The sequence below is a fragment of the Platalea leucorodia genome, assembly GCF_965183815.1.
Source record: "Platalea leucorodia genome assembly, chromosome: 7".
NCBI classification, from domain to species: Eukaryota; Metazoa; Chordata; class Aves; order Pelecaniformes; family Threskiornithidae; genus Platalea; species Platalea leucorodia.
In genome coordinates this window covers 27,351,531-27,375,252 of record NC_138829.1, presented here as the reverse complement: position 1 = coordinate 27,375,252, position 23,722 = coordinate 27,351,531, and the positions used below count along the sequence as shown (strand labels likewise).

The window sequence follows — 23,722 nt, the reverse complement described above, 5'->3', positions numbered from 1 at the left end:
GTTATCCCAAATTGTAGATCTGCATAAGAGGAAGGGTGAGGGTGTCATCCACAGTGACAGAGAATAGGCGAGTGGTTTCATGAGAAAGACTAGAACTTGCTCTGATCCTGTTAAAATGAACTGATGGCAAGACAAGCTGCAGGGAATACAAGACCATGTCTGAAATGCAGAACTGGATAGAGAGAGCAAAAATCAGGAGCAACAGATGTACCCGATAATCACCTAAGACAGTAGTTGAGCCTATGAACAACAGTACACAGAAGAAGGGCATGAACAAGACAGAAGGAATAACACAGGGTTTTGTACCACTCTGAAGAGCAAGAAAAAGAACGATGACAGGTCCTTATCTTTAATGAAACCTGCAGCTTACATATACACACACTGAAAAAGAAAAATAGCAACAGTACGTAGGATAAATTGCATGTTTAAGAGATATCCATGTTATTTAAAATAAATCTGCCAGAGGCTGAGAAAATCCAAAATTCTGGTACAAATGCAACCGTCACAGTATATCAGAGTAGGTCTGTGGGGTTTTCTGGGGTTTGGGTTGTTTTTTTGGTTTTTTTTAAAGTAGAGGAATGGCTTTGGTAAGTGCTTCCTGTTAAACAACTTAAAAAAAAAATATCCTGCACCTTCATATACTACTTAAAAATGAACAGGCACATACCCAGTGTAGTTGGGACAACACTTCATCTCCAGAAGACCAGTCTGATCCAATGCACATGCATATATGTCAATAACATGACCATTTGTTGCAGCCCGATTAGCCAGGGCTTCAAAATGCTAAATCCAAGATGAAAATACAGTTCATAGCAATTTATGACGTGAACTCTCCTCATCTTCATATTAAATCCTAAACTCCCCAAATTATTCTAAAACAACATTATCAGACATTATTCACATCATATTCTAATACAAGCTAAAAGAGTATTTTTTCCTGAAGTTAAAATTAAGACTTGAATTTTCAACGCCTGTGGTTTTTTTGGTGACCAGCTGAGAACCTGACTCACACTAGGTAGACCAGCAGTTGCTATTTAAACTAAGAAACAACCTTGATCTTTTCTTTTTAAACTTTGCATTAAGTACTAGATCCAACACACAGAATTGAATCTACCTTTCTAATCTCAAGTGTCTATAACGACAGGCGCCCATGACTGAGCTAATCATTTAAGCTCCCATTATAATCAGTTAAGATGAATTCAACAGGTTTTGGATGCAGTTCACCTGCCCAAATGTACATTTAGGATGAAACGAACTATGCCTAAACTCTACTGCCTAACCCTCCCCCAACTACAGAGACAGTTCTGAGCAGCTGTCTTAGAAGCAGACAGCCTTACTCTAGATAGATCATTTAGTCACATGAATCTTCTCTGACTTAAACCAGGGAAATGCTCCGAAGAAATTTCATGTAAAGCTATACAAAGTCCTAACTCAATATACTGAAATTTCTGAAGAAATTCCTGAAGACATACCACTATTCAGAGACAGGTAAACAAACCCACACAATTCCCCCCTCTTTATACATTTGCTACTCCTGACAGTATTTTACAGTGCCAGGCAATGTAAATGTTTACTTACTGGTAAGATGCCTAAAATATCACCCATGATCATCTCTTACCTTAGTGCCCTTTTTAACATATTTAGCATTGTCTTTTTCAATGTCATGCCATGATCTTATAGGTAGCTTCAATTCATCCCCTACAACCATGCCAGGTCCTTGTGTAGCTGGTCCTCCAATGAACATCATTATACGTGCACCGGTATTAGGAAAAGTGCACTGCAGGAAATAAAGACAAATGAAACCATCAGGTTTTGCTACAAATTGAACAAAAGAAATAGCTATGCAGGTATTTATCACATTGATAGGATTCTAACAATAACTGTACTTTTCCCCTCTGAAAACTTAAATCCACTGTTAATTCAAAGTCTCAATTTTGCCTCATTAAAACGTGTAAACACCTATGATTAGTCTATGTATGTAAATAATGATATCCATCAGAATCATCATACAAATCTAACATGCATCAATTACTAAGGTTTTTACATATTGATTGTGGCACCTTTTCTGCAACAAAATGATCTATTTACATATTAGCACAACTGCAGTTAAAGCTGTTACCTCAAGGAGCCCTACAGCTATAGAAAGAGCCACTCCAGAAGAACGTAAGGGCCGTTTTCCTTGTGGAACAGGCCAAGGATCCCGTTGCAGTTCACCCAAAAGATCAGTAAGATTCATATCAATTTTCTGCACCGGTTGCAAAAATCTGTAAACAAATACATGGAATTAGTTTAGATTCAAATTGTTAAATAAAAATTTTATCAGTTGCTCAGTAGCAACGTATTAGACATATTTTAGCAACGTCTAATTCTAGATTCTAGTCTGGATTCAGAGCAATGTCTCTGCCTCACCAAGGTAACGCAGTTTGGTATTACCACATACACAGCACACTCAGCTTAAGAAGTTCAGCAAAGTGCTTGCAAAACAAAAACTTGCTAACTTAGAGATATCACCACTATCCAGAAAGAACCCTATCTAGTCAAAAGAACACAACAGACCATGACCTATGAATCTCAAAAAGAAACTCAAGTTTCACTACTTCAGTGAAAATCAAAAGATCAGAAGAAACACTAACATAAAAGGATTTTTCGTGCTCTCTGCTACAGGCTGTCTACAAATGCAGCTATTTACTGGAAGGCAGAGACTGCAAAACTGTCTCTCGTTTTTATCATTTTATCAATTTCTTCTATGACACAGTGGGATACACAGGAGAATCAAACGCCAACCCACAATTTCCAAATGAGAGACAGAAGGGGAGGGGAGAGGAGTGGAAGCGGGAGAAAAAGGGAAGGCAAAACTGGATATCCACATAAGAAAGAGGCACTAAAGCAGCTACTAACACTTTCTAGCATACGAACCAACAGAAGCATCATTATTTACATCTCTATAATATGCCTATATAACCTTCTCCCAGAACATTTCCAAAGCATCATCCAGATGATTTTACTGCCACCCATTAAGTCTTTTCATCCCAGTACAAACTGTAGGAAAGAAACAGGCTAGAACCATTAGTCTCCTAGTAAATCTGTGCCTGATCAAAAGGTTCAACTGCCAGTTGATTGTTTTCATTGTCATAAAACACAAGTTTTTCAGTAAATCAGTATAGTCAAGGTATGTTTTTTTAGATGTTTTAAACAGATTACCTGTTAGAAGGTGGTGGCTGTTGCACTTGAGGACCCCGACCGACTTGTGAAACAGCTACTTTTGTAAGCCCTAGCATTTCCTGCAGTCAAATACATAAGATTTTATTACAAAATCTGTTTACAGACTGTTTGAATTTCTTCATCGCCATCATCTTGATGACTTCTTTTTGTTCGCTTTTGTGCGTTACCTGGAGCTGTTTTGCAGATAGGTCCTTTGTTCCTCTGAAGACGTAACTTTTGGAAATTCCTTCACAGCCAAGCTCATGAACTTGCACCATTCGGCCAAAGGTAATGAGGCCTACTAACGCAGTTGGTGGCAGGAGACTAAGCGACATTTGCATGGATTCCTTCAGAGCTTGCAAGTCTTCGTCTTCCATGCACGTGTCCACAACATAAAGAAATATCAAAGGCATCTGAGGACCACGCTTTAAGAAACACAAATATAATCACATGAAAAACAAATCTTGCAATATTTACAGGATCAATAATGAACAAATAAAGTATATTTTGTAAAAGTTTTAATTTTAATCATACTAATGTCAATGTTCTTAACTTAGCTCCCTCTCAAGTAGTAAACAGTATCTGGGGCTAAAAGGGAATGAAACCCCTACCATAATGAACTCTGCACAAAAAAAGAAATACTTAGTACAGAAGAAAAAAAAATCCTTTCAGGATGTCATGATAGTTTTGAAGCATGTGCGAATTATATAAATCTTTTAACATACAATGAGCTTTTATTGCTACAAGTGAACGTAATAGTCATAAAGCTATTCACAATTTCACAATTATAAAATATTCCAACCTGATAACATTCTGTGGCATTTCACCTCACAATTTTACTCTAGAGATCATCAGTTCTTTTTATTCTTTCTAAACTAATTTTGCTGCACTATGAGCAAATATCCCTTTACTTTGCATTACAAGAGTTGGCAAAAAGTAGAGATTCCATTCAGTCTTCACTCTTCATAATCTGAGTGCCTCACTGAAGTCTTACAAATTTTAATCCTCAAAAATGGAATTTATAGATTACAAATTTGCAATTGCACATGTAGGTCCATTTATTATTTCCATTCAAGTAAATTCTATCCTAAAAAAGGATGAATATTAAAATTCAAACACCTGAATTGAATATGTATTAGCTGTTTTCTCTAAACCAGCTAGCCCTAAAACTAACTCATAATCATTCAATTACAAACTTAAATTCAAATGATTGAGAGTGAATCAAGTAAGTGAAATTTGAACTGAAATAGTTTGAGCAAGCAACAGCAGTAAGCAGACCCCCAGCACAAACACAAATTAAACTTCTGGTAAAGAAACAGACCTAACAGAAATATTGCCTTTAGAAGAGACCTCTTTTTTTTTTTTTCTTTTTTTTTTTTTAACCCATCTTATTAGCCACCCTTGTGTTCTTATAAAAAGTTATGTTTTCCATTTCCAATTGATGACATATATGTTCAGTCTACTAACAAGCACATATAGACTCACAGTCATTAAAACGCAGTGAAGAAATAAAATTGAAATTAATTCTTTTTGTATATTGCAAAGTTATAGATGTTAAAGATTTTGTTTAATGATTTTACCTGTACTACATATTCAATGCTGGAGAACTGAGGTAAAAGTTCAGCTGGCTGATTCATTTCAGATATGCCAGCATAGGTAGGAGGAAACTGCAAATAAAACCACAGAAATTAAGTACAACCAAAAGATTACAACTTCTACAAAAACAAAACATATGTATGGACTACTTTCCTCTGCAACAGATGTTCACTATTGCTGTCATGAAAAAAAATCTCAATACAATCTCTGAAGACACAGCTGCACACTCATGCTCTTGCTGTCAATTTCAGTTCGCAACTACAACTTGAAAAATGAGGATTTTCACTTTTACCTTATAAAAAAGATTTTCTATGTCCTGAACGTTTCGTTTTCTTACCTGATTTCTCTGATAACAAAAGTTGCAAGCCCAGAGTTTTGCTCGATAATCCACTTGGCTATAAAAATATAATAAGAAAAGTTTATATAGCATGAACAATTCTTTTTCCTCCACTGACCCTAGAATAAGTTTCTTTTAATTTTTCAAAAACACATGGACTTGACAAAGCTTCCTCCTGTCTCCTAAATACCCATGTTACAAATTCAAAGTAAGTGTAGTCTTACACAGACATATCAAGCAAATGGTTGTCTTTAGAGATGAAGAATGGTCTTCAAGGAAAAGAAGCAAGTAAGAAATTTAAGAATACAGACTCAGCACCTTTATTAGAGACTTTCTGCACGGTTTTAGGCAAATCATTTTAACTCTCCCTACCTTTGCGTTTTGCTCCTTTCTCAGCCTATGCCTATGAGCTGTCACAAGTCTGGGACTATCCTGAATATACATTATGCCCTAAAAAAACACGTTCCAACTTAACAGCTATCTCTAGTGAAAATAACATTTTTTTCAACTGATGAGCCTACCTCCTCTTATCTACATTTTTATTAGTATTCAGATAGTTAAAATAAAAAATGCAACTTGTACCTTCAGGCCATACAGATATCTTACAAAGTCCTACTCACATCTTAAGGGAAAGTAAACTTTACGTGTTTTCAATGTACATTTCTTGCTATCACATCTTCTCCTGTCTACAAGGGCAAAGGTCTTTTTAAAATATCATTAAATCTTTGGATAAATCCCAGCATGCCGTAAACACAACACAACTCTATTGAGATAAAAAGATCTATACCAATTTCAGGGTCTGCAGATTATTTAGCCCAATACACTATGCCACACAGGCTTCAAAAGGTCCCCCCAAATTGAGTCTCTAATCACACCACGTAAAGAAAAAATAAAAATCCAGTCACAACTTGCATACATGAGACAGGAAAAATGTATACAGTTCACTGTAATGTCAGGGATCTGACTGACCCTTTAGGGCTTTGTCTTTCCATTATTTTGCTTTCAGCCCCCAATAAAAGATAATGCTTCTGAAAAAGTTAGCTTCCACTAAGTCTGACTTCCAGTAAAATCAGACACCGTGTCTGTTTAATACTGAGACACAATTTTACATCTGCTTTGAAATCATCTTTTCTCCCAGGCAGGGACAAGTCATTCATAAAATTGAGTGAGTTCTACAGGATCTTTTACATCATGTCTAATCTCTCACTATCACTCAGTACCTTTCCCATGCCTATCAAACTCCACCTTAGAAATTGTTCCATTTCTTTTCCATACTTCTGTGATTCGAACAACCTATGAAACACTTCCTCTGCTTCCAAACTAAACTTATCCATGACTAGTCCACAATCATTTGTACTCGTGCCCTTTAGCTTAAACAGCTTTCACCCTCTCTCCTGCCTACTTCTGATTTATCTATCTATCACATCTTTCAGTTTCTGTTTTGGTAAACTAAATCAGCTAACCTGCTTTGGTCTACAAATGAACTAAGGTCAGTAATAAATGTAGTTTATTTAACTTTGAAATAAAACTATATCAGGGCCCAATAGGTAAAAAGATATAGCATAGTAACTTTTTACCCTAGTTATTTTCTAGAGGCAAAATGCAGGAGTATACTAACTCAAAAGATGCGTAGTTTCAGAAACATAACATACCTAATCATTAATTAAGTACGTTGAAAAGACTAGTTAAATGAAAGCTATGTTTTAAGTATATATGTTACATATGCAAATCTACGTGCAGAAATTTCTAAGATCTAGAAGTTTGAGCTGTATACTCATGAGAGCAGTACTTGAACTTCCACACACCAGATCTTTTGCATAGTTTAACTGGCACTATTCTAAAGATTGCTTATAAGGAAAAATACTGGTGTAACGTATGTGTTAGGTTTACCATAAAGGATTCAGAACAGCTCGACACGTGGTCCTGCTGCACAAAACTGGCTCATACTGAATAGGAGGCAAGTCTGGCCGTTCTTTTAGTGGCGTGAAGAGGGCAGCCACTGGGACTACCATTCTTGTGGCTTCAAGACGACTTGAAGGCCAAACATTCCAGCTGAATCTAACTCCATCTCTGTCCTCATTCTGCTGGATAAATTCCAGGAAGGTTGTCATGTTCAACTTCTCTGTTTATCACTATAATAAAGAGAGAACCATTAGCAGAATGTTGAAGCACAAACGTTTTTAACCACAAAATGTTGAATGTACTTAATGACAGTCACACATTCAAATACTGTAATTGAGTTACAATCAATAAACACTGAGTAGTGCTTCTAAAATCCTAAAAGCAACACAGAGCATTACAAGGTGAAACAGAAAGAAATTTAAGACTCCTAGGATGCAGCAACCTCTTCAAAATAACAAATATTTGACATGGTGCAAGTTAAATACATAGTGTTAAAACAGTCCATCTTCTGATCACTTTTTGACTCAAGCAACAAACTCGGGCAAGAAATGTTATAACTAAAGCAATAATTCTAGGGTAGGTCAGAGTAGAAAACATGCAGCACACTAACACACTATAAAAAAAGACTTGCTTACACAAAAAAAAAATACACCCTGCTTTAAGACCTTTCACTAATACATTTAATTATTCATTCTGCTCATTATTCAAGAATCATTCATTCTTGCAAACTGTTTAATCCTCTGGTTTCTTTAAGAATCAAATAGCAAAAAGTATTTCTAAGTGTAATTGGTTTATGTCTTCTGCTGTGTCCAATTTTGTAAGAATTTTGTAACCAAAATTAACCATTTTCAGTAACTCATCATGTAGCCTATATACAAATATAAAGGAATAACAGCACTATATTCCACAAGAGTACATTCCTACAGCAATGCTAGGAAATAACTTTTTAAGAAGTACATGTGTCACATTCCGCTACATTATATATCAGGATGCACCTTTCAAATATTGTTTGAACTCAAATTTACCATTTGGGCACCAACCAAAGGTTTTCAAAATTTTCAGCTACAGTTACTCAGAAGCTGGAGCACCGGCTATCACAGACACATCTAAAAAGCTCAACAGGAGCCTGTGAACATCTGGGAAAGCCAGCAAAAAGCATCCCCCACCCTACGCCCCCCCCCCCCCCCCCCAAAAAACCCAACACTCAGCTCTATCTACGCTGTCCCTGAATACCTGCTGTATGCTTCCCAGTACATTTTATAATACACAAGTTATACGGGTTTTTCCAGCAACTAGGATATCTAAACACCCACTGCCTAAGAATTAAGAATTTACTGTAAAAGCCTAAACGAACCACCTAAGAGGCAGCCTGGGAAAATACTCCTAGGTCTCATGTTAGACTGTATGAAGTTAATGAACAGCTTTAGACCTGCAGGAATCCCCCTGAATTGAGATTTAAATCAGGAATTCTCACAAACACACCGACAACCCTCTTAGCCCAGCAATTACATATGCTACGGAAGACTCCTGGGAAACTCTCCACTTCTGAAGACCTAGCTCTCTTTACTAAAATTATAATGACATTGCATCTTCAGTTTATATGACAGTTAGAAACTTTTCAAGTTTTTTCAATTGTAGTGTTAACTTAATAGTTTGATTCTAATGCTGACTTTTAACAAAACAGATTAACAACATCCATAAAACAAAGAGAAGCCCTACATTTCACAGTTAATATCGTTAGGAAATAATCAACTCAGCATGCGATGAAAGCTACAAAAAGCAGTCTCAAAATTGTTCCTAGAAAACAGACTGACAAGCAAACTTATAGAGTACCCTTCTCTTCAAGTTTTCCACAGGTGCAATCACTACCACTTGTCCCCACACTGTAACAGAAGTACTATGATAATTAGTCTGCCAACATTTCGATGGGCATGTTATCTTACTGATATTAGGAGCAGATCTACGTGTCATGGCAATTGCGACACAGGGTGCTACACAGGACTTTGTGCAAAAAACCACTTCCACCATCACTTTTACTCCAGTTGCTGCAAGGCCGTTGGGCTGAATGAGGCCATCAGGCAGGGAAAAAAAAAATGAGCAAACACAAGGGGAGAGAATACCTGGAAATCATAATTAGTACAGAGGGATGAGAGACAAAAGAGAATTCAGCTAAGAGAGCAAAGAACAGCCTGGTATCTGAAAAGGATCTAGAATTTAAGAAATTTCTCTCCTAATACATCAAAATCCATCAGTGTTTTGTGCAAAATGTGAAGGAATATTATCCCTGAAAAATGGGGTACTGAAACAACAACCTGCATGAGGCAACAATCTCAGTTATAACCACAAACTGAATAATCTCTCCTTTTAAAATTATCTCCTGAAAAGACAGAGAAAATTGCGACTTAAAGGCCATTTCAGTCATTCCATAGGCATCTGCTACGAAGCCCACCAACTCCGTCTCCATACACTGCAACATGAACTCCCACTTTCTGTGCGGGACTTTAAAGTCTTTTCTCCACATTTTACTCTAGCTACACTTTAAATGGTTTTATATGGATATTATTTTTACCACTCAGTTAGTGCTCCACAGAGGCCAATGTACAAACACCAGTGCGCAGTGACTAATAAAGTGCATATATATATACACACACATAAAAGATTTGTGGGATTTATAGAGTTAAATATTGTTACTTTCTAGTAAGGTATGTATTTCCTATGCAGAAGACAGAACCTGCTAATAATCAAATCTTCCTCCATCTTTTCTTTGTTTCCCAGAGCCAGTAACGCTTACATATTTCATCATACATCAAATGTGAAACTCATGGTCTGACAAGTTACATTCAGTTTCAATAGCATTGTTATAGCTATCCAGGTACATTTTCTAGGACGGGTGTGGAGATGTACTACATGAGACCAGAACAGCAAACCCTCCTGACCTACAGACTACAAACCAAACTTCCTACACCTGAATGCCACAAAATACATATTGCCCACCTCAGAAAAACACAGAGAAGTGATTTTCAGAACAGCTGAACAGCAACAGGTCCCATGTCGGGGTGTCACTGCTGTAGCTTTGCGGCAGGACAGGACACCCAGGCAAGACCAGCAGTCCTTCCCGGCTTGCCGCCTCCCTCCCGCTGCTGGGGGAGCTGGGGGGAAGGTACCCCACATCCCTGCGCCATGGCCATCTCTGTGTCACACAAAACAGCCACAACTGAATTGCATACAGAGTCACCGGCTGACTACACCTGACTACAAAGGCTTGATTTTCCGGTAAATAACAGTATTTATGTAATTATTCTGACTAGATGCAAAAGTACAGTCAGGACTTTCTAACCATTACACATATCAAACACGTTTGATATACCGTTCGGAAAGCTATCCTGTAGCTGAATAAACAGCTTTGAAATTACATTATTTTGAAATGTTTCTAGAAGCAACTGCAAACAGTAATGATAGTTTCTTCAAAACAGATTATTCTAAAAGCTTCATCTCAGCACCTTTAAACATTTACAAACCACACATAAATGCGACCCAATAAAGAAGATCACGCAAATCCTAGGAAGCACACAGAAACAAAATGAAAACATTTCTCTCTACAGTGTCTTAAGAGTTCCAGCATTGAGAGATCAGAGTCCCTCATATGACTATCTACTTAAATACCACTAAATTAGTGCAGTTCACTGTGCACTTTTCTTACAACAAACCTATTCTTTCAGTTTATTATACACTAATTATCTGGAAAAATAAAAGAGATTAGTAATAAGCCTGTAACTATTTTTTTATGCCAAAATCAGCATTTCAGATACAAATCCATTTCAGTTCCAAGGAGGAAGTGAAATATACGAGGAGAATGACTTAGTACTTAACCAAAGCAACTGCAAGTTGTCAAACTGACAACATAAGAATCTCATTTTCACTACTCAAACACAGCCATCCTCCAAACCTGCTCTCCCAGTTTTGTTGACTAAGGGCTTTTTTTTTTTTTTTAAATAAAAAGGAAAAAACAGGGTATGTAATAACCCACCTAAATTAAAAAAACACATATTCAAATGCAGCAGGGCCTGCCTAAACGCAATTTTTGCGTAGCTTTACCTATCTCGCAAGGCGCCCCTGTCAGAGCCCCTGGCAGCGGCACGACGACGCGGGTACAGAGCGGCTCCGGGGGCGGCGAGCCCCAGCCGCACTTTACACCCTGCGCAGCGGCGGCCGCGCAAAGGCCGTGCCCCGCCGGCCCTGCCTCCCTGCCGCAGCCCCAGCTGAGGACGGGGCTCCCGGCGGCTGCTCGCACCGCCCCAGCCGGGCTCCGCCGCGGCGGCCGGGGTGGGCGCTCCCCGCCTGATGAGACGGGGCGCACGTACCCCTGCCCCGGGGCCCGGGAGGCGGCGGGCAGCGCTGCCCGGCCGCCGGCGGTATCCCCGGCCCCTGGGGGCGGCCCGGCGGCCCCGGGAGCCGCGTCAGGCCGCCCGGGGATGCCCCGCCGCCGGGGAGGGCGGCGTGAGCGCCGAAGCCTCCGGAGAGCAGGCGGGGAGCCCCCCCCCGCTCCCTCCTGGCCCAGCAGGCGGGCCGGGGCCCCGCGGCGCCCCCGTACCCAGGCAGCGCGGGGAGCGGGGCTGCCGCCACCGCCAAGGACCCTCCCCCCGTGGCACCCCCGGCTGCCGCCGCCGGCCGGCTCCGGCTCCCCGCGCCCTCCGCTGCCCCTCAGCCCGCGCCCTGCCCGCTCACCCCGCGTCCCGGCCGCCGCCGCCGCCGCGCTGGCTCTCCCCCGCCCGCACGCAGCCGCCCCGGCGCTGCCGACGCAGTCAACATGGCTGATGGGAGAGGCCCCGCCACGTCAAGGGGCAGAGAGCGCCGGGGCGGGGGGCGGGCTGAGCTCCGCGGCTTCCCCGGCGCAGGGGGGGCCCCCGCCGCGGCCCCGCTCCCGCCGCGCCCGGCCAGCCCGCCTGTGCCCCGCGGCCCCCCCCCGGCCGGCGGAGCGGAGGGGCCCGGCGCCAGCCGTCCCAAGCCGCTGACCTTCGCTTCAGCGCCCTGACGGCTCCTGCTCGCCTGCGGGCGTGTGTCTTCTTCCCTCGCCGGCTCCCGGATTTCTTCCGAAGATCCGTTTGTCTCAATCTCGCTCTTACAGCCGTTCGGGAAAGGAGGCGTCCCGGCCGCCGGGGGGGGTTTGCCTCCTCTCCCCTGGGGCTGCGCCCGTGCCCGCGGTGACCGGGGCCGCCCTCGCCGCCGCCCGCGGAGCTGCCGCGCCGCGCCGCCGCCGGGCTCCCTGCTCGCGGGGGGCTGTTCCAGGCCAGTCCTCGGGAGCGGCCCCGCCGGGCTGCCGGGAGGCCTTGCCTTGCTTGTGGCCCATCTCCCACCGTGGCAGCTTTTTCATCTGGAAGATCGTTTACGTCTTCCTTCGGAGTGCCTGGGAAAAAATACACTGAAATTATATTCCTGGTGGTTTTTAGCCTGAGACAATACTTTATCACAGATTTATAAATATTTAGAAACATAACACGTCTATTTACCATCCGCACAATAACTTTCACGTAGCCATAAATACACACTTTGTTCAGTTTTTTTGTTAGTGTGGTTATCTTCCCCCCCCAAACCCAAGTTATAGTGACGCTTAGGTTTCAGGGCACTTCAGAATTGTTTTAAACAAGGCTGGCACAAAAGGCTGGAACAGTAACTTCTGTTTTCCCCGACGGACCTCAGTGCAACCAATCCGGGCATGGAGGAGGACTGAAAAACATCCTGCTGACTACCGCGTCCTCCTTACTGCAACTCTGAAAACGTGCTATGACCACCAACCAAATATAAATGACTCGAACATCCTTATCCTCTTTTCTTATATGTCAAATGCAATTATGGTAGAATTTCTGTGCCATTACTATCTCCACTATTGTTTGCCAGTCCTCTTCATTCTAAAAACATGAGCAGGTAAACAACAGCAGAACTTAAAGGGAGGGAATTTAAATTTCCACATCCACAAATCTCACTGCCAGTTGTGGGAGTATTAAGCAGGAGCTTGCCAAGGCCACGTAACCGCCTCAGTTTGTCAAAAAACAAAACAAAACCCAAAACCCACAACGGGGCAAACTTCTAACAGATGAACAGTGTTATAGTTTCAAAAGTACTCAAATACTCTCTGAAACATTTTCAGAGAGTTACACTGAAAAGAGGCAAGTCCCAAAGTCAGAACTGCGGGTTGAACTCTCTAGACAACAAGAGAAAAAGAGGCAACTGACACTTAAAGGTACTTAAAAGGGACGAAGGAATAACAGGAAAGTTCACTACAAATAAAAGGTATATAATATTTTTAAACAGTCATTAGCACAATTAAATTTCCTTACATAATGACTCAATCCAGTGCTCTAAACTTCAAGAAATGTCTTGCAGCTGTTACAATGGTGCAAACCACAGAGAAAAGCAAGGAGAAGCAAAAAAATAGAACAGAAAATAGGATCCTAACATGGTATATGCTCATTATAAGAAAATACTTTATTATCTCCCAGTATTAGAGTGTACAGTGAAAGCATTTCATTTTTCTTAATGCAGAATTTTTAGTGTTAGATTTTTTTTTAGTCAGCAGTGCATATCCACTGATGGCAACTCACCCTTTCTTTGGAAAAGGACTCTGCCATAATGCCTAGGCAGTCAAGAAGAAAGAATATTCATTTCCAGTTTCTTTTTCCTCTTCCTCCACTGAGTCATATTTGCTAGCCACCGCATCAACATCGTTGGTAAAACTTGTCAGGAACAATTTTGTTATCCTTGGAAGACTACCTGTAATAACTAAAAATGTTACTTCGTTTAAAAAGTGTCAGTGGAAAGTTCCAGAAAAAGTAATCTAAAGATAGGAAGTATATTTAAAGTATATTTATATCTGTGGATTCCCTTTCTGTTCATAGTTCTTGACTTCACGACAAATAGAAAAAAATAAGTTCTGAATATTACCAAAGTATTAGAAGAGAACTTTTTGCAGCTGGACTCACCAAAGTTTTTGTCTTGACCATTGAGCAGCCCTTCCAGAGATATCACTGTACTTTTAGCTAAGCAGGCTTTATTTCTAGTGGTGACTGCAATTGTTGCATACTCAACTAGGATGTTAGATCCGGGTTTCAGAATTAAAACTCCCTGTTACACGTAGGTGGCTTTGGGAACACCTTAAAACAAACAAAAGCCAGTGGAGAGGAGGAGCTAGGGTAGATGTTTGTTCAGAACTGCTAAAATACAGCCTTGCAGAAAAAAAAGCATTGGTTTTTTGAACTTATGTCAGAAGTATTTAGAGCTACTCTGATCTGCTAGATGGACTGTGGGTAGCACTAAACCGACTTCGCATGCAGCAGAACTAACAGGAAAAATAATATACAGATTGACATTTAGCGTAACAGGAATTTCACAATACACAATGTAAATGATTACGGGTTTATCCTTCCTCTTTTTATCTTAACTGAAAAGCAACCCCCCTTTATGCTAATGCTATGCTTTTCATTTGGCATGTGCATACTCCCGCATAACAGTATTTAGAAAAACCCATACAGCAACAAAATAAAAACTCAGGCGTTGACCCTTCCATAATGAGAACTGTTTAAATTCATAGCAATTGACTTTCATGTAACTAATTTCAACCATAGATCTGAAACCATTTCAAGGAAGGGACAACTATTGTTACTCCTGGATGTCCACACGTATAAAATACTAATGGATGAGTCTTAAAGGACCACTTGCAAGAACTACGGTATATTGGAATAATGGCACAAGGCCTAATAAAAATGGTTATTAAAGGTTTACACCGATTCACCACAGAAATAGGCCTAGTTTGACAGGCAGTCAATTGGCGCAACCACTTTCTGCGCTGCTCTTTGGCCAAATTTCCTTTTATTCCCCTCCCTGGGTTTTCGGGGCAGCTAAAACCTCCCGAGCAGGCCACCAACTCTAGGGGGGTTCCACATCAGAGCGCAACACCAGCGCACCCTTATCAGGGCACGAGAACCGAGAGGAGACGGGTGTTTAATGACGGCATTGCTCCCAGGACACGCGGGCCCCTACCGGGGTGTCAAGTCCTGGTCCAATTTTGGGCTCAGGGAAGGTTTGTAATGATCCCAAGAGTGAGATTAAGACACAAACGAGGTCAAATGCCGCCTATCAGGCTGGTTTTATTGAATAAAAGCGGAAGAACAGAGCGATAGGGAAGGCAGGAAATATTAGGAGGAAAGCAAGCAAGCATTGGGAAAGATAAGCAAAGGATAGGCACCGCCATGGATCCAGCGGCGTCCCGTTGGTCCTCGGTCTTCAGTTCTTCGGTGGTGGGTGCACACACGAGCAAGCTCTGAGAGAATTATTTGACGTTCCAGTCTCTTACACGGGGAGGCAGGGGGCACGGCGGGGAAGCCCCGGCGCCGCCGTGAGGGAGCGCCCGTTCCCGCTGGGCGCCGCTGTGAGGAACCAGCCGTTGGCGCTCAGCGTCGCCGCTCTCGCGAGAGCAGCCCGCGCGCTTCGCGGCGGCGCCCGCTCAGGCGGCCTCCGCCGCCGGGGGGGGGCGGGGCGGAGCTAAGCTAAGCTAAGCTAAGCTAAGCTCCGCCCCGCCCCCCCCCGGCGGCGGAGGCCGCCTGAGCGGGCGCCGGTGGGGCCGAGGCGATGGAGTCGGGGGTGGAGGAGCTGATGCCGCGGTTGCTGCCGGTGGATGACTGTGACTTGGCCGAGGACTTCGACCCCACGGTGCCTCCCAGGACGCCCCAGGAATATCTGAAGCGCGTCCAGTGAGTGGCGGGGCTGAAGGGCCGAGCTCCCGCGGGCAGGCGCGGCCGGTTGGGCCCGGGCCGAGCTTCGCGTTGGGGCGCTACCGTTAACCTGCCCGCCGCAGCTGTTTCCCAGCGCGGTGGGATCCCGTCCGGCATCGGGCCTAAACCCACCCGCTCCTTGCGAGGCGGCTGCTTCTCCAGGGCCGCGTAGGGCCCGCTGCACGCCGGGGCTCGCTGCTCCGCAGCCGTCCGCCGCCCCGAGGCCCGGTGCTGCTCAGTTTTCCGCGGAAGGATGGAGGTCCCGCTCTCGGCTCTCCGTGCCATAGCGGCGGCCTGCCCAGGTCTCGCTGCAGGACGCGTTGCCGCGCTTGCGGCAGGTTAGGATGCAAGCCAGCGTTGAGGGGGCCAGAGCGGTCGTGCAAAAACCGAGAACACGCCATCGGTAACTCTCAAGTCAAACCTTCTGTAAGACTCACCGGTATAGTCAGTGTTTTACGTACCTGAAGATTTCCGCAGGTGCAGTATTTCAGAGACATGGGGCACATAACCACCCATTACAAAATGGAAAAAACGTAGCCACTTGATTTTGTTTTGTAGGATTGAGGCAGCTCGATGCCCAGATGTGGTCGTGGCGCAAATAGACCCCAAAAAATTGAGAAAGAAGCAGACAGTAAACATTTCAGTAAGTGAGAGCTTTTACACATTTTGTTTTGAGGGAAAAAAAATTAAGGGGAAAGATGTTAATATCGTAATGCTTGTACTAATTTTGGGGAGTGGTTGGCATAACTAAATAGCACTGCTGCATTTTAAAAGCATCTACAGAATCAAATGTCTGGGTTTGAAGAAACTGCTGGCTAACAGCAGACTTTATAACTGATTTAAATTGATAACATCCATACTATTTGATATGCAGCAGACTATTTTACTGTCTAAGGAAATCAAATGTTACATGAAATTTTACAAATATTTAGTCATAAAATCTGCATAAACTTTAGAAGAAGGGTATCTCCATACCTGTATTTAGATTTAAATATGTATCTAGGGTACGGGTAGTAAGCACGGCTAAGCTTTACTAAAGTTAGATTAAATTCTAGCACCACCTCTTTCCTTTTTGGTGGAATATTTTATCGGAATTTTTCTTTACTGCCCAAGCAGATTTTTCTGTTGTCACATTGCCGTGCCAGCTTGGTTTTTAATCTACTTTGAAATAGTTCAAGAGACCAAGTTTGCCTTTCTCTGGTGAAAACTGTGTAATCTGAAATTTCACTACTAGGTTGCTCAAGAAAAGTTTCTAGTACTAACATATGACCATGTAACTTCTGCAACCGTTCTCTTCATTTGTCTCATCTCTTTGTAGTGGCATTCTTAAATATTTGTAGAAAGATTTTTTTCTTTTTTTAAGTAACTTTCATGCTAATCTTTAAAGATGTTATATCTACTTAACTGTCAAGAGTTAATTTCCTAAAAGATATTTTTGTGGTCTTCTGTCTTCCTCAATTTATTGTCTTGGCAAGTAGAATGCCTAAGATTCATAGCATCTGTCCAAGATAAGGAAACAGCACCTTGCTTTTTATAAAGAGGGAAGTTAAGGCAGAACAATTGCTAAAAAGATGACCTTAAAAAATTCTTTGACAATGTATTTTGAATACTTAGTTTTCCTTCTTATTTGCATATGAGAAGAGTCAAACAGAAGGAAATTTTGTCTAAACCAACTGTTAAGTCAGTCTTGGATGTAGTCATGAAATTACCTTTCTTAAATGAAGATTTAAAGGATATTGTTTACCTGATAGTAAACATTTACTGATTCTCTTGTTCTTAAGGATTCTTCTTATAAAGCTTTCTTTACATTATAATTATTGCCAGTGTTTTCTTAGATTTCCGGATGTCAGCCTGCCCCTGAAGGATACTCTCCAACACTCAAGTGGCAGCAGCAGCAAGTGGCCAATTTCTCAGCCGTTCGTCAGGTACAAAATGGTGTGTGTGAGGGGAATTGCACTGTCTAGATAGAACACACCTGTGCTTTACGGGGGACAACCTTATATCTAGTACAGAAATGTTATGACTTTATGGTAGGACAGATGTTTGCAGGTAAATGTTTTAAGTTCTTGAAAAATAACTGAGTATATACTGCATGGCTTTTAAACCTCTGATAAAAATCTTGAAAGTCATGTTTTTTAAAAAAAAAAATTCTTCAACTTCAGCAAAAATATCTGTCAGTATTTAGATATTTAGATAGATAAATGATGTAGGGTAGCTGAGGGAGGACAAAAATACCTATGATGTTATGCAGTTACATTAACACCTAGCGTTAGCCAGAATGTTCTGCAGAACTCAACATTAACCAAAAAACAAATGGATTTTAACCCACCAGGAGATTCATGTACGTAGAACACGCTGTCCATTTAGGATACTGTTGACAGTGGTGGCACCCATTATGAGGAGAAATACTGATTTGGTAAAATGTATTTATAAGGTTGTAGTGTTAGCACAGACTTAAATCTTTGCTACCGCATTTGCACCCTGCTCTTAAGTAACAGAACAAAAATGGAGAATTGAGCAGTCTCTCTCTATCCGCGGTTTGAACAGGGTGAAATGCAAAACATAATAAAGATGTAGGTAGAGATCATTTATGACTCCAGTGCTGCAGAAGGCATGTTGACAATGCATTGATACTGCATTGTAGGAATACCTCAAGTCACTGAAGTATAACCAACTGCACTGAAGCTGCTGTAGCACTGAACTTTGCATGAGCTCATTTGCCCTGTTTTTTCAGGGAGGTAAATCAGTGGAGATCTGTACTGCTGCATCTATATTGTAAACATTAACTGAACTAGCCCCTATTTCTACAAGGTATCACATTGTATACTGTATATTAGGCATAATCTAGGGTTTTAGTAGAACTAAGGAAACTAACATCTAAAGGCATATTCACTGAGCAGATATTTCTTTTATACACAAATCAGTTGTCCTCTCATCTGTGCCAGAATTAACACTGTGAAGTACGAGAATATTCTAAAAAATATTTAAGAGAAAAAAGAGCATCAGAAGTCACTTGTTCAAACACTATGCATCAGCTACTGTTACTTACAGCATTTTTAGTGGTCATTTATACTGCTACAATAACAATTGGATGGGGAGAAAAATTTCTTCTGTTACAAAAACTTTACACCTCTGGTACAGGAAACTGTCAAGCAGGCCAATTTCTCTTATATGGCATCACTGTCAGGTAGAAGAAATATACTAGGAAAGCACGCTTGCCTCCTTTCTAACAGTTCTGTAGACATCTGATAGAGATACAGACCACTGTTGGAAGCAGGATATTGGCTTTATTGTGCTTTTGGACTAATCAATTTTTTTTTCTTAAGCTTGTTATACCAAGAAAAGTCTGGAATACTATTGCAGCTTACTACCTCAACTTAACTTTATGTAGTAGACTTTAAAATTCCTTCAGCTTTTTCATTACCTCCAAAAACTCAGCATGAGCAACTTAGTTACATTTATATGAAGAGGCATGGGAAATACTTAGCCAGTTATGCCTCTACTGATTATATTATAGAGCATCACAGAATATACTTTTTATACATTTTAAGAATAATGAAGAGCAATTATGGCTAGGATAAAATAACTGCAAAGTTAAACTGTGATTTGGCTTTGTTTCAATTCCTCAGAGCTTGAACAAGCACAGAAATCACTGGCGGTCACAACATTTGGACAGCAATGTTACAATGGTGAGTAGAATTCATAACGGTGCTGTGGGTTTTTTCCAGTCATTAAATCCATGGTTAATCTTGCTTTACAGTTTAATGCAACAAATCGTGAATATTATCAAGTCTTTTCTTCAGTGTCTTCCAGATAGCAATATTTCACAGTTTTCATTTATTTTTATTTACTTCAGCCAAAATCAGAGGATGAAGAAGGCTGGAAGAAGTTCTGCCTGGGTGAAAGAGTATACTCAGAAATAGATGCACTATCTGATAATGAAAATCTAGGAATAGATTACATAAAGGTGAGTATAGGAATTCTGTCTAATTTTCAGCTGCTATTTTCAGGAATAGCTGCCAGAAACAATCCTACTGTTCATTACCACTTTGTACTAAATAGAAAGTAGGCTCTCTGGTGAGCCCAGAAAGTCCCATTTTCCTTCCCTTCTAAGTGAAAACTGAGTGAAGCAGAGAACAGATCTATCCCTTCACTCAAAAAGTTGAAGAGTTCCTTCATCTGGTATCAGCTAAAGCGCACTACTATGTTGCTCACTGAACTGAACGGAAAGCTTTCTGCATCGTCTGCTGTTGTGTTTGGTTGAATGGTGATATGGGATTCCTCTCCTCATACATGCTATCCTACAAACATGCCTTTCACTGCATCATTTTGAAAAAACAAAACTTTAACAAATAACTGTAAAAGTAAGGTTCTTTAATACCAAATTTGACTGGACCTTATCTTGAACTCGCTTGAAGATTTTTTTTAATAGATTTCTAAGCTCAGGATAGACTTTCAAATCACTACAAATGTCTGAGCATCACATTAACACGTTAGTACATTCTAAATTAGAACAAAAATGTTTATGATAATGTCTGCATTTTCCAACTTGATTTTTTTTTCCAGGTGGGCTTTCCCCCGTTGCTAAGTATTGTAAGCAGAATGAATCAGGTAAGCCTACCTCTTAGAACTGGATAGTGACATTGCATAAATTGTTACTTCTCATTCTATCTGTTGCAGAAGTCTTGTCTGTTTTTCTGTGCTAGAGTAGGCAATTGTTTATTACAACTGCTATTCATTGTACACTTACAAGGAAAACACGTAATCATTATCTCACCTTCAGCTACAAACAACTTTACTAGTGAACATTTATCATGACTAGTTTTAAGAGTATTTTGTCCTTGTAATTTCTCTGTAGAACATTTAATGTTTGAATTTTTGCTGCATGCCCCATTAGATGCTTGACAGTGTTTTAAGATTTCTCATTTAAAGTGCAGTCCTTCAACTTGATTGTGAACTCTTACGTACATTGCAAGGCTAGAAAAATCACACTTTCCTTTACTACTACGTTTCCCACTAGTCACCTTTATACAGGAACAACCAGTCTCAATGTGATGCCTCTTTCCTAATCTGTAGCTACTTATCCATAACTTTTTCTTAACACAGAAAACTACTTCATTTTATATAAAGTTCTTTCCAGGAACTGGTGCTTTAACACTTACTTTACCCTTATACGTAACTTCGACCTGGAATAAATACCATATAGTATCACAGTGGAGTAGAAATACGTAATGTATATATTTTTTAAAAAATCACATTGCTTTTTATATAATAGAATCCTCCTGGTAGAAGGACAGCAAAACAAAACATTGCAGTATTGTATCGTCTCTTTCTGTTCCTCTTTTGAAGGCAACAGTAACCAGTGTCTTAGAATACCTGATAAGCTGGTTTGGAGAGAAAAAATTTACTCCAGAACTGGTAATTTTTCATTTATTTTAACTACTTGCACATGAATGCATTAAACAAGGGATAAATTGTTCATAGTTTTCTATGAAATTATTTTAGTTTCTAAAGAGTTCTCTAGATGCGTGTATCATTTTCAGTTACTTTCAAAACTTTCCTGATTAGATACTAAAATGAGTATTCACAGAACTTTTTTGAAGGCTAATTACAAAACATAACAGATACAGATCTATCAAGTACTGCCAAAATCCCCTCCCCTTTTCATCGCTCCCCACGCTAACTTAAACCCAAGGTTAGATGAGTATGGGGAGAGAAGAGGGTCAGACTGCAGCAGCATTGGTCCTGACCAGTTTAAGCTGTCAGGGTGCTGCATGCTGTATTTACAGACATTTTCTGTTTGAGTTTGGAGATGCGTGACAGTGTGCTGGCAAAGACGTTTAATCTTTCCATGCGCAGCACAGACCAGAAAGCTTAGCTGCGTTAGCGCGGTGACAAATCAAACCTAGTAAGAAATTCTGATTGACAGGGTACATTAGCATGGAGTTTGGCCACAACTAGATCGTCTGGCTACCTAATGGCATTGCATCTACAAAAGACCTTGGTGGATGCATCTCATCGCATTCAGTACCAGAAAGCAAAAGAGCAATGAAAAATTACTTCCATAATACTAACCACAGTTTCACTTTTTCAGTCACTTAAAGGCCTTTCATGTTCTGTCCTTTCCTGTAGGACTGTTTTCTTTTTAACCAATATGCTGCAGAGAACGTGCACATTGACTTTTAGTTTATTCCCATAACGAAAGCCACTAGACACTGGAATTAAATTAAGAAGTTAGACTGGTAGCAGAAGGTACGTTTGTAAGAATGCAGTAGAATTCAGTGAAGTAAAATGCAAGGACATGTTTTCACAGCGGTGCAAATCTTAAAGCTGATCTAACGGCATTAATTCCACAAAGATCTGACTCGATATATTCACTCTTCGGGAATGTTTTTCCACGGTTTGTTAACTTAAAAATTCATAGCTAAGTAATAATCTTTAGATATTATATTTAGATAATCCTTCCCTCAGACTTTAATAGTGTAAGCTGTATTAATTTATATCTTGGCCAGTATTCCAAAAAATATCAGGAAATCCAGGAGTACTGCTCGTAAGCTTATCTAGAGGCACAAAATTGTACTGTGTAGTGTCTAATTTGGCTTTCAAATTTTTCAATTCCGGCAGTAGCACTTAAGTGCAATTTTGTTTTGAGACCTACACTCCAGGCCTGCTCTATATAACAAGAACTGCATGAAACTTCAAGGAAATGCTCATAATTAAAACTCTGTTATTTGAACCCACACAGGGTAGATGGCTTTATGCGCTGTTGGCATGCCTTGAAAAACCTTTGCTACCTGAAGCTCACTCCCTTATTCGACAGCTGGCAAGACGATGCTCAGAAGTCAGAGTACTAGAGGTAACGTTTAATATAACATTGCGCAAAGGACTTGCTGAACTTAGCAAATTATTAGGAGGATGATTTTTCAGTTCTTGAAGTCTTGGTAAGTAATTTTTCATGTCCTGAGTTTCTTCGAGAATGAAGGGAAGACTACAAGCATGTAACATGGCATGTAACAGCTTTTCTGTTTGCCACAGGTAACAAAAGACCTGTTGTAATATTTATTTCAGGAGAACAAGAATGAAGAACAAATGTCAGCTCTGAACTTGATAATCTGCTTAGTTAGCAGGTAATGCCACTTACATACCTAAAACAGTAAAATATGTCCAGAATAAATGAGTGATTACTCTTGTCCTAACCTAGACTCTTTTAAAGCAGAAGTCAATTAAAGTACCCTGGGCCTATGCAGCAAATATACTTAGTTAAAAGGACTCAAGATAAACCTAAGAGTAAAGTAAGCTTATTGGTTTCCTCAGATGAGCCCCCTGAACTACAAAGCTATAATTATGATAGAAACACTATAAGAAGAGCTAGAAAGCAAGGGGTCTAACAACTGAGAGCGAAGTAAGGAGTATGTTGCATTAGAGGTTTCTTACCGTATTCCACTTCTCTCCACCAGGTACTTTGATCAACGTGACTTGGCTGATGAGCCTTCCTAGACTGTTTTGAGAATATCAAGTATTTTGCGTTGCCATAGCACAAACAGCATTAGCAGAGTTAACAGCAAGACACTGCACTGTTCAGACCTGAAGTACTATACAACCCCTTCAGAACACGCTCACAATAATGCATTTGGGACAGCCATGAATAACTTAAGCTAAGCTTTAGCATGAGATTGTCAATGTCTCCGATATCATCGTCACCATAAAGCGGTCAATGAAGCGTCTGGCATCATCTCTCAAGCTACTGTCTCTGCAAACTACATTCGTGGTTAGAAATTTCTACCATGTGAGTAATCCTGTGAACACTGCTGTGAGGTGAAGTCTGAGGTTACATTACAAATGATTGTTCTTTGTCTTACACACACCTATTGACGGCTTTTTTAATAAAACTGAAGCATTTTAAAGAGAGTTCTTAAACATT

The 23,722-nt window shown here is 40.8% G+C and overlaps 2 protein-coding genes across 12 annotated transcripts in view; one reads left to right on the top strand and one right to left on the bottom strand.

The window, feature by feature from the left end:
• The window catches only part of SEC23A (SEC23 homolog A, COPII coat complex component), a 34,968-nt gene extending 18,683 nt beyond the window's left edge, over nucleotides 1–16,285 (bottom strand). The window contains exons 1-12 of one of the 6 annotated variants that reach the window (XM_082318054.1): nucleotides 15,276–15,521; nucleotides 14,014–14,184; nucleotides 13,636–13,813; nucleotides 12,050–12,440; nucleotides 7,025–7,266; nucleotides 5,135–5,192; nucleotides 4,782–4,868; nucleotides 3,390–3,626; nucleotides 3,202–3,281; nucleotides 2,120–2,264; nucleotides 1,619–1,777; nucleotides 668–783 (exon numbers count right to left, since the gene is read on the bottom strand). In XM_082318054.1, coding sequence (XP_082174180.1) covers nucleotides 668–783; nucleotides 1,619–1,777; nucleotides 2,120–2,264; nucleotides 3,202–3,281; nucleotides 3,390–3,626; nucleotides 4,782–4,868; nucleotides 5,135–5,192; nucleotides 7,025–7,245 — 1,103 coding nt within the window. In that variant the 5' untranslated portion in view covers nucleotides 7,246–7,266; nucleotides 12,050–12,440; nucleotides 13,636–13,813; nucleotides 14,014–14,184; nucleotides 15,276–15,521. Of the gene's footprint in view, nucleotides 1–667; nucleotides 784–1,618; nucleotides 1,778–2,119; nucleotides 2,265–3,201; nucleotides 3,282–3,389; nucleotides 3,627–4,781; nucleotides 4,869–5,134; nucleotides 5,193–7,024; nucleotides 7,267–11,761; nucleotides 11,849–12,049; nucleotides 12,441–13,635; nucleotides 13,814–14,013; nucleotides 14,185–15,275; nucleotides 15,522–16,262 lie in introns of those variants that run through there. The other 5 variants (XM_082318057.1, XM_082318055.1, XM_082318053.1 and 2 more) reach the window with 5 other exon arrangements.
• Nucleotides 15,614–23,705, top strand: GEMIN2 (gem nuclear organelle associated protein 2). Of its 6 annotated transcripts, none has more exons than XR_014228833.1 (10): nucleotides 15,614–15,780; nucleotides 16,360–16,444; nucleotides 17,626–17,736; nucleotides 19,431–19,490; nucleotides 19,658–19,768; nucleotides 20,368–20,412; nucleotides 21,151–21,219; nucleotides 22,547–22,657; nucleotides 22,837–22,928; nucleotides 23,259–23,705. XR_014228833.1 is itself a non-coding variant. In XM_082318060.1 (10 exons), the coding sequence occupies exons 1-10, from the start codon at nucleotides 15,659–15,661 to the stop codon at nucleotides 23,296–23,298; spliced, it is 792 nt and encodes a 263-aa protein (XP_082174186.1). In that variant the 5' UTR covers nucleotides 15,614–15,658; the 3' UTR covers nucleotides 23,299–23,705. The 6 variants fall into 6 exon arrangements, 5 of the variants coding, with proteins under 5 accessions (XP_082174186.1, XP_082174185.1, XP_082174189.1 ...); XM_082318060.1 differs by having other exon boundaries at nucleotides 17,637–17,726; nucleotides 22,870–22,928; XM_082318059.1 differs by having other exon boundaries at nucleotides 22,870–22,928.
• Nucleotides 23,706–23,722: the final 17 nt, after the last annotated feature.